Raw genomic sequence first — 15,609 nt, 5'->3', positions numbered from 1 at the left:
TGCTGGCTAGAGCAAGGCTAAGGTCATCTTAGTTCAGTGGGATTTTTTGGTGTCCATTCTTCCAATCCATTTTCCACCTCTCACTGAAGAAGCTCATCACAAATTGCAGTTAAGCCCCAGATTCCTGTTTCTAGTAACCTGCTCTGCCTGGGGCACCCCACTGCAGGGTTAGTTTGCACCCAGCAGAGCCTTTTGATAGAGATTCTTTGAAGTCTAAAAGGGAAAAAATATGTAGGCTTAGGATCTCTGGCATGTGGAATGTTAGAGCTATGGAGGAAGAAGATGGTATCTGATTCAAAAGAATTGCTGAGGCTGAGACACTGGGTAAAAAGAAAGGCAAGCCCAACGTTGTTCTCTGGCCTGTCAGCTAACAGTTCTACAAAGGGTCCCCTTTTAGCTGAAGATAGCGATGGTTTCAGTCTGGCATTTTCACTCCTGTTTTCAGCATCATAAATGGACTCCATTTTGTGAAAATGGTCCATCTGGGAATTTTTTTAAGTTTATTTTAATTGGAGGGTAATTACTTTACAATATTGTCCATCTGGAAATTTGAGCAGATAACTTTGTTGCATCTCATTCACTTAAATGCTTCCTGAAAGCCTACTACTGCACACTAGGGATATGATGGTAAGAAGTGTTAGTCACTCAGTCGTGTCGGACTCGGACCCCATGAACTGTAGCCTGCCAATGGTATTCTCCAGGCAAGAATACTGGAGTGGGTTGCAATTCCCCTTCCAGGGAATCTTCCCGACACAGGAACCTAACCTGGGTGACAGCCCTATTTTCCTGAGCTTGCAGATCATTGGAAATGCCTGGAAGTGGGTCAGGTGCCCTGCTGCCAGTGGCTTCATTCCTGGAATATGCAAATACTGCCTGAATGAAGATCAGCAAGATCTAAAGTTTCTCAGAAGGGGGGCAGGGATGCTACCTTGAAGGCAGGAAAGTCCTGTAAGTCATTGCAGTCAATGGGGCTTGGAGCTGGGATTTGGGGAGCATGGTAATGTTCTGCAAACCTTATTGACCATTTTTAAGTACCAGAAATTCTTGGTAAATTACACGGATTAACTTCATTTAATCCTGACAGCAACACTATGAAATTTGGTATCTTCGAAATTAATATCTTTATAAGTGAGGGAAGTGGCACAGAGGGGTAATTTGACCAGGTTCACACAGTGAGAACCTGGGACTTAAGGGCAAAGCAGAGCTCTTGTCTTTTGGCCAATTGTTGATCAAACAGCCGAAAGCAGTAGGGTGTTTTTGGTTCCTATGAGGAGACCAATTATCTTACAGTTGAGAACGTGTAGCAGGAAGGTTGAAGCCAGGTTTAGGGAAACTTTCAGAAAACCATCAAAGGATGATGACCTGGAACAGAATTTTGGGGAAGATAAATGTGGTCCGATTGCTGGGTGAATTAACCTGGAGTAAGAATTCCCGGGAACGACCCCGATTTTCACTTGACTTCAGCATCCTTATTCGGGGAAGAGGTATACTGAGGTGTGTTTGCGACTGTTTGGGGGCGGGGGAAGAAGCCCGGCGGCTTGCTAGGGAGGAGACGGCTTCATTTGCTGGTGCGGCGTGTATTGTTGGCGTCAGGCTGGGCTGGAGCGCGGGAGGACCTGCGGGCTGCCTGGGAACCCGCAGAAGCGAGAGGGCGGAGAAGCGTGGCGGGCGGTGCCTCGCGGTTCGCTTGGTGAGCAGACTTGGCCGTCCCCGGCTGCGGCTGGTCCCAGGAGTTGAGCTGGCCTCAACGCCTCTTCTTTCCGGGAGAGCAAGGCCTTTGGAGCACAGGCCTGGGGGTTGGGACCGGCTCCCTTGGAGAGGGAGGGAGGAAGGCTGTACCAGAGCCCTGGTCTGGGAGGCCCGGTTCCATTTATTTGTACTTGAGTGAGCGAACTCGTGTGTTACATCCGTTTTCTGTGTCCTAGAAACGAATACGATCCCTCGTTTTGCCACTTCACAAAGTTGTGCGGGTTGAATAAGTGAATGTGCAAGTTATCTCTTTCCTTTCATTAAGTTTTTATTCCTGATAGCAACAGGGTAGGTGCTGTGTGAAGACATCCAGACTCAACAGTTTAACAGCTGCTGCTGCTGCTAAGTCCCTTCAGTCATGTCCGACTCTGTGCGACCCCATAGATGGAAGCCCACCAGGCTCCCCCGTCCCTGGGATTCTCCAGGCAAGAACACTGGAGTGGGTTGCCATTGCCTTCTCCAGTGCATGAAAGTGAGAAGTGAAAGGGAAGTCGCTCAGTCGTCTCCGACTGTTAGCGACCCCATGGACTACCAGCCCACCAGGCTCCTCCGTCCATGGGATTTTCCAGGCAAGAACACTGGAGTGGGGTGCCATTGCCGTACTATGCATTGTATGCTTATCAGCCGGTATTATTCTAAATACGTTCCATGCATTAATTCATTTATACATCATCACAACCCTATGAAAGTAATTATCAGCTCCATTTAACATTTGTTAAGAATGGAACACAGAAAACGTAAAGTAACTTACCCAGTACCACTTGTTGGCTAATAGCTGATGGAACGTGGATTCAAACCCAAGAGACTGCCAGTTTCGAGCTCATGTTATATACTTGTCTTCAAAGTTTAGTGGAGGGAGATGGAATGTAATCAGAGTGTTAAACACAGAATGGAAAGTACTACAGTAGATAATGTGTGACAGTCTTTTAGAATGTTGAGAAAGTGCCTTGGAAAGGTGAAGAAAACTTTTCTAGAGGAAGAAATGTGGTTCATACTTGACCTGAATATTAAAATTCTTTAGAGGTGTGAATTAATCTGATTAGAAATTTGAAGGTAATTAACTTGTTCGGTGTCAAGAGGTGCTAGTGGATTGAGACGGATTAGACTGGTAACCCTGTCACTGTCTTTTGATACAATATTCTTTCCTTTTTCTTCATAGGGGTTCCTAAACCCTTGCCTCTTAGGAGGTCCCTAACATCTTCCACTAGGCTCCCTGTCTTTTGTTGGAGATTCTGCTTCACACTAAGACTGTCTTATTTTCCTGAAATTCATCAGCTTCGATTGTGAGACTGAGGTGTTGTCCTGTTGTTGACTTTGTAAGGCAAGTGCAGAGAAAAAGAAGCGAGCCGGGCAGTCAGGCAAGAAAAAGAGATTTATTAGGGGGAAAAGAGAGGATGACTGGCTCTTAAGGAGAACCAGCATTCTCCCTTTCTGATGGAGTCCTTCTTATACTCCACCAATGAAAAATTCTCTGAAGGGATGGTCATGTAGCCAGAGGTATGGAATCTGGTCGTCTCGCAGCTTTGAGAAGATAGACACTAGTGAGATAACAGGATGCCATTTGGGCAATTTGGTCAGTCTCACAGATCACCTGATTTACTATCTGTTTTCTAGGTTGACATAACGAGCTATCTTATCAATGAGACCCCACTTAGCCTATTTATTTATTTTGGCCATGCCAGGCAGCATGCAGGATCTTAGTTCCCTGAGCAGGAATCAGACCCATGCTCCCTGCTATGGATGCCCAGAGTCTTAACCACTGGACTACCAGGGAAGTCCCTCAGCTTATTCTTAACAAGAGGCCATCTCACTGCTTAACAAATAGTGGCTGCTCACTTAGTACTTTTCATATAAATGAATAACCAGCTTCAATCAAAGAGGGAGTGAAAGGGCTTGATTTGAGATTTTTGCTTTTTCCCCATCTATCTTTGGAGTCAAAGGATCACAAAATGTTGGTACTAGAGGAAGCTTTAAATATTATTTTTTCACAGATTAAAAAAAAATGAAATCACAATTGAAGTTGAGTGACTTGCTTCAGGTTACCGAATGAGACAGTGGAAGAGCAGAGACTAGAACCCAGACATTTTGATTCAGTCTAGTGCTTGTCTCATTGCCTTTCACTATTGCCCCACAGTCTTTGATTTTTGAAATCAGTGGCTTCTCCATTAGGCTTGGAGTGTGTGTATGGTTGGGGTCGCGGGGGGGCGGTTGGTGGGCTCCAATCTTATTCCTGGTGGAGAAATTTTACCCCAGGATGCTTGGTCCTTAAGAGCACCAGCCCTCTTTTTTCGTGCATTGTCACCTCTCCCTGACTTTTCGTCATTAATGATACTCTCCCAGGAGAACGACATGCTTTCATTTAGACTTAAAATAGTCATTTGGGTACAGATGGGCTATTCCTGAATTCCCCTGAATCTAGAGTATGAAGGAAGTAAAGTAAACTAACAGTTTATGGGTAGTCTTTCTCTTGCCTCTGCACCTCAGATTCCTATCTTCCTCATGGGAAGTGTGTCCAGGAGGCAAACCAGTGTTGCTTGTGTTCCTAACAACTTGTCTCTGGGCAAGTGAAATCTAACTAGAGCCCAGGATGGGTTGTTATGGGAGTGTTATGGGCCATCATTAGGCAGACTTAAGGTGGCAACCACCCAGTGACCACTAAACCTAGACCTTGCAGACTGAAAACACAGAACTCTCCAGAAATGGGGCTATCTTACTCAAATTAGAGAGTGGCTTGTTGTGAAAGAAGGCTCTGGAGTAATTGGTTACAGGATAGATCAGAGTGTGCAGTAATTTCTTATCATGGATACTTAAACCGAAGTCAGGTGGAACACCCTGAAACCACTCACTGAACTGCTAAGTATGATGGTCTAATCGTGTAGTGGTCAGAAACTGATAGTAAGGACATCCCTGGTTGGTCCAGTGGCTAAGACACTTCGTTCCCAATGCAGGAGGCCCAGGTTCCATCCCTGGTCAAGGAAATAGATCCCACATAGTGCAACTAAGAGCTTCCATGCCACAGCTCAAGATCCCACACGCTAAAGCTAAGATCTGGCACAGCCAAATAAGTAAATAAAAAGAAACTGATAGTAAATTATTGGAAGACCCATTGTAAAGGTGAATTAAATGTTTCCCCAGAGGGTATGCAATGAGTTCCTGGCCTGGTTTGGAACAAGAGCTAGAGTAATCACAACCACTGTTATTGGCCACTAGAAGACAATGTGGAGCCTGGGTATCTGTTAGACTCAGTAAGAATAGTACTAGGTGAACTGGATTTTTAGGTAATGGGAACTCTGTGAATAGATATGACTATTTATTTCCCAAAGAATTCATTCTAGTCTAATATGTACACATAATACATGTATAGACATGTATCTATGTGTGCACTGAGAGATCCTGGAAGAAAAATATCAACAGTTTCTTCTGGATGGTAGGATTTCAAGTAATTTCATTTTTGGCCTAATCATTTTTTATGATATATTTCCTTCTATATAATTAAGAAAACAAAATGATTTTTATTTGGGGACAATAAAATTAGAGGAAATAAAGATGTGCTGAGTTTTGGTTTTTTATTTAGCTATGTGAACCACTTAGAGTTTATTTTTGTGTTTAGTATGTTCATAATGGAATTTTATACAGCAGATAAAGATAAATTCACACAAAATAGTCACTTTATTAACAACCATTGTGGTACAAGACTGCCCAATCAGATCAGTCTCTGACCATAAACCATAAAAAAAAAATTTATTGTATTATAGTTGATTTACAATGTTATGTTAATTTCAGGTATACAGCAAAATGATTCAGTTATACATATACATATATTCAATCTTTTTCAGATTCTTTTCTGATATAGGTTATCAAAGAATACTGAATAGAGATACCTGTGCTGTAAAGTAGGTCTTTCTTGGTTATCAATCTTATAAATAGTAGTGTGTGTATGTTAATTCCAAGCTCCTGATTTATCCCTTCTGCCCACCTTTCCCTTTTGGTAACCATGCATTTGTTTTCAAAATCTGTAAGTCTGTTTCTGTTTTGTAAATAAGTTCATTTGTATCATTTTTAAAAATTAGAGTCCACATATGAGTGATATCATATGGTATTTGTCTTTCTCTGTCTACTTTACTTCACTTAGTTCATCTTTAAGTCCAAACATGTTACTCTAAAAGGAATTATTTTGTTCTCCTTTAGGACTGAGTAATATTCCGTTGTATATGTGTATCATATCTTCTTTATCCATTCCTCTGCTGATGGACATTTAGGTTGCTTCCATGTCTTGGCTATTGTAAATTGTGCTGCAGTGAACATTGGAGTGTATGTACCTTTTCCAATTATGGCTTTCTCTGGATATACCCCAGAGTGAGATTGCTAGATCATATGATAGGGCTACATTTAGTTTTTTTAGAAACTTCCCTACTGTTCTTCACAGTGGCTGTTACCAATTTCCATTTTCACCAACAGTATAGGAGGGCACCCTTTTCTCCACACCGTCTCCAGCATTAATTGTTTGTATTTCAATTATGACCATTCTGACCAATGTGAGGCTATACCTCACTGTAGTTTTGATTTGCATTTCTTTAATTAATGATGTTGAGATCTTTTCATGTACTTTTTGTCCATCTGTAATTCTTTGAAGAAATGTCTATTTAGATCTTCTGCCTATTTTTTGATTTTTTTGACACAGAACTGCATGATCTGTTTGTATATATTGGAGACTGACTGTAAACCATTTGTGCAGATATACCAGTGTATACCAGTTGACTGTCAGCCCCAGTAGATCTGTATGTATCAACATGAAATGATCTCAAAGACATATTCCTTAGTGAAAAAAGCATCAAATTGCATAGCAGCATCTATAGAACAATTTTATTTATGTAAAAAAATCAAATGCTATATATGTGTAAAAAATATGTAGAAAAAAGACTGAAAGTATATACTCCAAATTATCTCTGGGAAAGAGATGGGTTTGTTATGGTAGAGTGGGGTGGTGATATTTATACAAATTACAGTTTTATCCTGTGTGCTACTGCTAAGTCACTTTAGTCGTGTCTGACTCTGCGACCCCATAGATGGCAGCCCACCAGGCTCCCCCGTCCCTGGGACTCTCCAGGCAAGAACACTGAAGTGGGTTGCCATTTCCTTCTCCAATGCATGAAAGTGAAAGTGAAAGGGAAGTCACTCGGTCGTGTCCGACTTTTCGCGACCCCATGGACTGCAGCCTACCAGGCTCCTCCATCCATGGGATTTTCTAGGCAAGAGTACTGGAGTGGGGTGCCATTGCCTTCTCCTTTATCCTATATATCTTCATGTTATTATAATATTTTAAAGTGAAGATACATTCATGTGTAACTTGTATAATTAAAATAGAAGGTGGCCTCAGGAAATAAGAATGTGTTTGTGTCTCCAGACCATCTAGAGAAGAGATTGCTCTGATGGTGGGGTGCCTGAATATTTGTTCTCTGATTCTGTGCAGCTTTATGAGTGCATCAAAGTTTGATGCTGTTAAGATTGTCTAAGTAGTTCACTCTTTCTCCACTTCTGTGCTTCCTGAGGTGTGTCCTGATGACAACAATTTGGTTGTCATACAGTTTTTCTATAGTAAGGAGAATGTATTAACCAGCTGGATGTTAAACATAAAAAAATTTCACTGTAAACTAGTAAAGTGACTTTGTGTTTGCTACATCATTCTCATTGTGAATTTGATTAGTACATGTCAGATAATGAAGAATTTTTTTGGCTTCAAAGGTGAGGGCCAGATCCTGGCTGTAGTGAAGTTACTATTCAGTAGGGTCTTCTTCCTTAAGGACCACCTCTATCTTATTTTTCTTTAAACAAAACAGTGGTATATTATTTTCTTTCATTGAGCAGAGCTCTAGTTTCCAAACCTGTGAGATTTCCCAGTTGTATGTAGGGGGAGAGCAATGGATGCTGAATGTTTTGGAGAGAGAGAGGTCCAAAGAGACACTATCAAGGTGAGTGAAGAGGGAAGGATTGGTGAGATGGACCTAGCAAATGTTACAGCCTGGATCACCTTTGAAATCTTGACAGAGAAGATCTTCAGTTATCACTAGTCTGTGAAGATACTACTTATAGGCAACCAAAGGAAACACCATTACTTTTCACCCATTTTTTTGAGGACTAGAGACTGAGTAGTAATTTCCCCCAACACTTAAGTTACCCAAGATTAGTATTTATTCTATTTATCAGTCTGGATAATCCTAAATTATTGGATCAGGTTTTAGTATTTGTGTGTTTCATAATAAATCACAATAGGGAAGTTTATAGATTTCCCAAGACCTGTCATTACTTAATCTCTTTCTGCCAATCACCTATTCTGATCTTTTCCCCACATCATTGTAATCTTCCTCTGTTATTGACAAGAGGATAAAAATCAGGGCTCTACAATGCTGGTCCTCTGATCTGCACGTAGGATATTTTCCTTTGCGAATTTTTTTCAGGTGAGAAAACCAAGCCTGATGGCACAGTGTTAAATGACTTGAAAAGATGTGGAAGATCAGAGCGCCTGGTCATCAGAGGTTTGCTTTAGGAGAAGTTGAAGATGCATGCTGAACAAGAACTAGGAAGGGAAATTGTGAGGAATGACTGGGAGGACACCACATGCACACAGACCTTTTATAGGAGAGCAGTGTTACTCTAAAGATAATCATCTCTGAGAAAGTGCCTTGTAAATATTATGAATGTGACAGAACATTTCTTATAAACTGGAGCCTATCAGACAGATGGCCTTTTATTATTACAGACAGCATGAGTTCCAGCCAGATTTCACTGCACATGAAACATCAGAGACTTAACAGGCAGAAGAAACCTTCAGAATGTAGCGAATGTGGAAAGTGTTTTACTCAGAGATCATCTCTTACCCAGCATCAGAGGATTCACACAGGAGAGAAGCCCCACGTATGTACTGAATGTGGAACTTGTTTCCGTAAACAGTCAAATCTTACTCAACATCTTAAGATTCATACAGGAGATAAGCCTTATAAATGTAATGAATGTGAGAAAGCTTTTCAAACAAAAGCAGTCCTCATCCAGCATCTGAGAATTCATACTGGGGAAAAACCATATATATGTAGTGAATGTGGCAAAGCCTTTTGTCAGAGTCCATCCCTTATTAAACACCTGCGAGTTCACACTGGAGAGAAACCCTATAAATGTAGTGAGTGTGGCAAAGCCTTCAGTCAGAGTATATGCCTTACTCGTCATCAGAGAAGTCATTCTGGAGATAGACCTTATAAGTGTAATGACAGTGGGAAAGCCTCTAATCAGAGCGCATGCCTCATGCAGCACTGGAGGGTCCACTCAGGAGAGAAGCCCTATACATGTACCAAATGTGGTAAAGCTTTCACCCAGAACTCTTCCCTTGTTGAACATGAGAGGACTCACACTGGAAAGAAACATATTTATAAGTGTAGTGAGTGTGAAAAAACCTTCCACAAGCAAGCACACCTTAGTGAACATTACAGAATTCACACTGGAGAGAAACCTTATGAGTGTGCTGACTGTGGGAAATCCTTCAGGCACAGCTCAGCATTTGTGCGACATCAGAGGCTTCATGCTGGAGAATAAACTTGAGATACAACCAGGGTGAAATATGAAAACAATTTTTTTTTCAAAATTCTTAGATTAGGATTCAGCACTAGCTTAGCACTTGGGCGACATCAGAGGCTTCATCCTGGAGAATAAACTCGAGATACAACTAGGGTGAAATATGAAAACAAATTTTTTTTTCAAAATTCTTAGGAGATTAGGATTCAGTCTTTGGCTGGGATGAATATTTCGTGTGTTGCACAAGAGGCAATTGTGTCCTAAAAGTTAAGAAAATAGACCTAGAGAGTCTTGAGTTTGAGGGCTTCTCTGCCACTTAATGGGTATCTGACCTTACATGTCTGAGCCTCAGTTTTTCCCATCCCGCCTAAAAAATAATGATGATACTTATTACGGTTTTCTTGAGAATAAAATGAATTGTATATAATAACTAACTGCCGTTAGTTGATTTTGAATGATAGATGTTCTAGAACTCAATATTGTTATTGAAAACACAGTTCAACATCTTTTTTTCTTTTGGTTCATAATGTATTTTTTTTAAAGAATATTCTTGTAATTGGACTGTGATTTCATACTTAATCTACAGAAGGCTCCAGCTCAGTGGGTAAAGTATCTGCCTGCAGTGCAGGAGACCAGGTTCGATCCCTGGGTTGGGAAGATCCCTTGGAGAAGGAAATGGCAACCACTCCAGTATCCTTGCCTGGAAAATCTCATGGACAGAGGAGCCTGGTGGGCTGCGGCCCATGGGGTCGCAAAGAGTCGGGCACGACTGAGCAACTAACACTTACTACAGAAGGCCATTTAAGCTATGATGTGAAGATTTAAATAGGAGAACACATTTAAGACCAGTTTCTCCTTTAAAAAAATTCAAATTTAATCAGAGAAGGAAGAAATTACTGGGATTTGAGTGAACATTTTGGGTACTCTAAAGAGCTTTATGTAGATTTTTAGATCCATTGTATGCTGTGCTAAGTTTGCTTCACAAACCTGTGGACTGTAGCCTGCCAGTCTCCTCTGTCTGTGGGATTCTCCAGGCAAGAATACTGGAGATGCAGGGATATGTGGATGGGAGTGCCTCACAACAACGAATGGCTTCTTAAAGCTCAAAAGAAGCAAAGAAATCAAAGGACACTTTTGATTGCACTTCATACAATGCTGATAAGCTGCTCAATGTAAACAAGCATATCTGACACTAAAATGTACCCTTGTCAGAAAAGTAGGAGGTGTTTGCCAAATTCCAGAGTCAAGAAAAAAGAGAAAGGAACTTGATTTCCTCGAAGTCAAATAGGTAATGTTAGAGCTGAATTTCAGTCTAGATCCTGGTTTTTATAGTACCAAACTCGCAGGTAATTTTCCATCACTGAACCGTTCCATTATGTGAGATGCCAAAGTTGTGAAAACCATTAAAGAAAAAAAAGGTTTTTTTTTTTCAGCTTACAGTAGTGTGTACTTATTGAAACACAATTAGAAGAGTGGAAAATTAAAATTATATGCTTTTATCAAATAAATATACTAAAATAGTTACTTTAGTATATTTATTCTAGCCTTTCTTCTCTGCTTAGTTTTTCTTTCTTTCATTTGAAAAAAGTAACTGGGGGATTCCCTAGTGATCCAGTGGTTAGATCTCTGCATGTCCACTGCTGTGGGCCCAGGTTCAACCCCTGGACAGGGAACTAGGATCCCACAAGCTGCATGGCAAGAAAAAAAAAAGTAACTATGATAATTGTGTTATGTCTTGCTATTGATTTAACATAAGGATTTAGCCATACTATTAAAGACTTCCTATAAACCTTGTTTCAATGGCTGCCTAACATTTTACTGAATTATTCATTATTTACTGACTTGTTTCTCTTGTTTGATATTTAAATTAATGCCATTTTTTTTCTTATAAATCCGCTTGTCCACTTAGTGTATTGCCTGACACATGGTATGTTCTCTTGTTAGTAACATTATTAATTCACTGGTGAAACATGTTTGTATATAAAGCTTTTTCATCATTTTAAGTTATTGCTTTAGGGTTTAATTTTATTTTAAAAATTTCATTAATTTTTTGACTGGATGATACAACCTTATGGTTTAAAGTTTTAAAAGTACAAAAGTAAATAGTGAAAAGCCTTTTTGCCAGCCACTCCAGATAACCAATATTATCAGTTTCTTGTTTTCCTTCCAGAGATAGATGATTATAAGCAAGGAAATATGTTTTCTTCCTTTTTTGGAAACAGACCTTTTTTTTTTTTTCTTTTGGCTGTACCATGCTGCATGCAGATTCTTAGTTCCCCAACCAAGGGTCAAACTGATGCCCCCTGCAGTAGAGGCATGGATTCCCAACCACAGAGTCTTCCTCATTAGACTACCAGGCAAATCCCTGAAAACAGACTTTAAAGAACAGTTTTGGGTTCACAGCAAGACTGAGTAGAAAATACATGGAGTTCCCACACACGTAAAATCTCCCCACTCTCAGTGTCCTGCATCTGGGTGATATAGTCGTTACAGTCATGAACCTACATACCATGAACTAAAAGTTCATGGTTTTAAGTTAGGGTTGACTCTTTAAAAAAAAAAATGAAGTATAGTTGATTTACAACGTTGTGTTAGTTTCTGGTGTACAGGAAAATGATTCAGATATATATGTACATATGTGCTCAGTCACTCAGTCATGTCCGACTCTTGTGTGTCCCCTGGACTGTAACCCACCAGGCTCCTCTGTCCATGTGATTTCCCAGGCAAGAATATTGGAGTGGGTGACCATTTCCACCTGGGAAGGCCACGTGTGTGTGTGTGTGTGTGTGTGTATAAACGTATATAACGTATATACACATATGTATGGGCTTCCCAGGTGGCTCAGTGGTAAAGAATCCACCTGCCAATGCAGGAGACTTGAGTTCGATCCCTGGGTTGGGAAGATCCTCTGGAGAGGGAAGTGGTAACCTACTCCAATATTCTTGCCTGGGAAATACATATGAATATATGTATTTATGAATATACATATGAATATACATATGAATACATATGAATATACATATTCTTTTCCATTATGGCTTATCACAAGATAGTGAATATATTTCCCTGTGTTGTGCAGTAGGATCTTGTTGTTTATCCATTCTATATATAACAGTTTGAATCTGATAGCCCCAAACTCCCAATCGAACCCTCCCCATCCCTCCCCAACCCCACCACAACCAGAAGTCTGTTCTCTATTTGTTTCTGTTTTGTAAATAAGTTCATTTGAATCATGTTTTATTGGATCCCACATGTAAATGATATCATATGATACTTGTCTTTCTCTGTCTTACTTCACTCAGCGTAACAATCTCTAGGTTCATCCATGCTGCTGCAAGTGGCGTCACTTTGTTCTCTTTTATGACTGAGTAAAATTCCATTGTCTATATGTACCACATCTTCTTTATCCAGTCATCTCTTTTTGGACATTTAGGTTGTTTCCATGTCTTGGCTGTTACGGTTTTTTCTATGAACATAGGGATGTGTGTCTTTTCGAATTATAGTTTTGTCTGGAGTGGAACTGCTGGATCATATGGCAACACTATTTTTAGAGTTTTGAGAAACCTCCATCCTGTTCTCCATGGTGGCTGTACCAGTTTACATTCCCACCAACAGTATAGGAGGGTTCTTCTTTCTCTGCACATAAGGGTTCTTAAGAGTCATGCATCCTAAGGGTCTGGATAAATATATAATGACATGTATGCACCATTATTGTTTCATACAGAATAGTTTCACTGCCCTAGAAGTCTTCTGTGCTCCACCTGTTTATCCCCACATCCTCCCCACCCCTGGCAACCACTTTTTATTGTCTTTATAGTTTTGCTTTTTTCAGAATGTCATGTAGTTGGAATTGTACAGTTTTATAATTTTTGAATTAGTTATTTTCACTTAGTAATATGCACTTAATTTTCTCCATGTCTTTTCATGGCTTGACAGCTCATTTCTTTTTAGCGCTGAATAACATTCTATTGTCTGGATGTACCACAGTTTATCCATTCACCTACTCAAGTATATCTTGGTTGTTTTCAAGGTTTGGCAGTTATAGCTGCAATGAACACCTGTGTTCAGGTCTGTGTGTGGACATAAGTTTTTAAGTTCTTTGGGTACATACCCTGGGGTGTAACTGCTGGATCACGATTAGTTTTGTAAGAAAGGGCCAAACTGTCTTCCAGAGTGGCTAAACCATGATGCATTTCCCACCAGCAATGAATGAGAGTTCCTATTGCTCCACACTCTTGGTAGCACTTGGTGTTGTCAGTGCCCTGGATTTTAGTAATTTTAACATGTGGGTAGTGAGAGCTCATTGTTCTGTGTTTCAATAACATACAAGGTGGGGCATCTTTCTATGCCTATTTGCCATCTGTATAGCTTCTTTGGTGAGGTATCTGTTCAGGATGTTTCCTCATTTTTAATCGGATGTCCAGCTTCTGTTGCATACAAGTTTATAAAGAACTGTCTCCAGGAGGTAGACAATACTGTCTCAGTTGGACCAGAGACCGGGCTTGACTTGTTGACCCAGGGAGAGGTAGGGGCAATGGGAAAACTGACCCTCTGCTACCGTCTCCTCAGGGCACCAGGTAGGAGGGGAAGAGTGTAGCGGTGCACGGCTGGATTGGTGTAGGGAGGAGAAGGCTGGGAATGACTTGCTGTCAAGGTGGTAGGACAGACAGTTTGTGTTCTCAGACCTGACACTGCAGGTTCAGAAGGACCAGGCTCTGGAGAGAATGGAGGCTGTGATGGGATGAGTAGCACAAGAAGGTATGACTAGACTTGGAGAATTTGGGGAATCAGCTACATGGATACAAAGTTCAGGGTCCCATCCTGCAGCTGGCGAAGTTGTTCAGCTCTCCCCCAGCAGCTCCTGGAACCAGGATTGTACTGTCACTGTTGCCAGTCTCTAAGGAAACATTCAAATCAATGATGATAACTAAATGGTCCTTCTGTGCCAGCTTCTGGGACCACACATGCCTAAATCGTGTTAAACCTGGGGCTGCCATTAGCCTAGAATGATTGTGGGGCAGTGGAGAGTTCCTAACCTGAGACTTGGACAGATGCTTTCTGTCTAGCCTTTCTCTTGCCTGAAAGACCTCATGTATGTCTCGGGAGAAGCAGTAGGTTGGTGAGAGTAGATACAGTGAAGAGACTGTTTCCATAGCAGTGTGAGGCTCTGAAAGCAACAATCTCTGGAGAGACAGGGCCCAGGACTGGGGAAAGGGTCACAGAAACGGGAGCCTGCTGCCTGATTTGACTGTATGGGCCTGGTTATCTTGAGCCACATAGTCATATATAATTGCATTTTGCACTGTTTGTTGTTAAATGTAAAAACATCTCTGACCTTTACAAAGTGGGAGAGACTTCCTCATGAGCTGTAGCACTCCTAATAAGTTAAAAAATTCCTGTCTACCCCAGTAATACCTAAAACTGTACTGTCCAATACAGAGGCCGCTAATTACATGTGAATACTTTGGCTTATGGGATTTTAGTTCCCTGATCAGGGATTGAACCCCAGCCCTTGGTAGTGAAAGTGCTGAATCTTAACCACTGGACCACCAGGGAATTTCCTATACGTGACTGTTTAAGCTAATTAAAATTAACAGAAGGAAACTTTTCCTTCTGTTAAGTTTCTCATTCTAGCCACATTCCAAGTGCTCAATGGACCTGTGGCTAAGCAAAGCTAAGCTATTATATAAAACATTTCTGTTACTGTGGAATATTCTATCAAACAGCTGGCCTTGATGTTTGGCTTTCCTTGGCCATAAACTTCAAAATATTTTTTGGAAGCTGATACAGATTTATTGGCCTTTTAATTTGAAGAGTAAGCATATTAAATTAACCTACCATTTATTATAAACATTGTTTCATAGAAGAAACACCAGAGATAAGAAATTTATAATCTCAGAATAAAGGACTTCTTCAGAAGAAAGTGTGTGTGTGTGTGTGTGTGTGTGTGTGTGTGTTATTTGCTTAGTTGCGTCCAACTCTTTGCAACCCCATAGACCACAGCCCACCAGGCCCCTTCGCCCATGGGATTCTCCAGGCAAGAACACTGGAGTGGGTTGCCATTTCCTTCTCCAAAAGAAACTATAGAGAGAAAGAAAGTGAAGTCACTCAGTTGTGTTCGACTCTTTGCGCCCCCTTGGACTGTAGCCTGCCAGGCTCCTCAATCCATGGAATTTCCCAGGCAAGCGTACTGGAGTGGGTGCCGTTTCCTTCTCCAGGAAGAAAGTATAAGCTGGCATCTTTGCACTGACACCGGCAGAGAAGCTCTGGTGTCTGTACTGACATTCTGCGCCTTGTCAG

At 41.0% G+C, this 15,609-nt stretch overlaps 1 protein-coding gene across 1 annotated transcript; it reads left to right on the top strand.

Moving 5' to 3' along the window:
* Nucleotides 1-7,040: 7,040 nt before the first annotated feature.
* Nucleotides 7,041-9,393, top strand: ZNF501 (zinc finger protein 501). The gene has a single exon (XM_040246154.1). It carries the CDS (start codon nt 8,512-8,514, stop codon nt 9,328-9,330), a length of 819 nt encoding a protein of 272 aa, XP_040102088.1. The 5' UTR covers nt 7,041-8,511; the 3' UTR covers nt 9,331-9,393.
* The last annotated feature ends 6,216 nt before the right edge of the window (nt 9,394-15,609 follow it).

Source organism: Oryx dammah, unplaced genomic scaffold, assembly GCF_014754425.2.
Source record: "Oryx dammah isolate SB20612 unplaced genomic scaffold, SCBI_Odam_1.1 HiC_scaffold_9, whole genome shotgun sequence".
NCBI classification, from domain to species: Eukaryota; Metazoa; Chordata; class Mammalia; order Artiodactyla; family Bovidae; genus Oryx; species Oryx dammah.
Note: the sequence above shows the minus strand (reverse complement) of the source record. Positions and strands in the feature narration are given on the sequence as shown.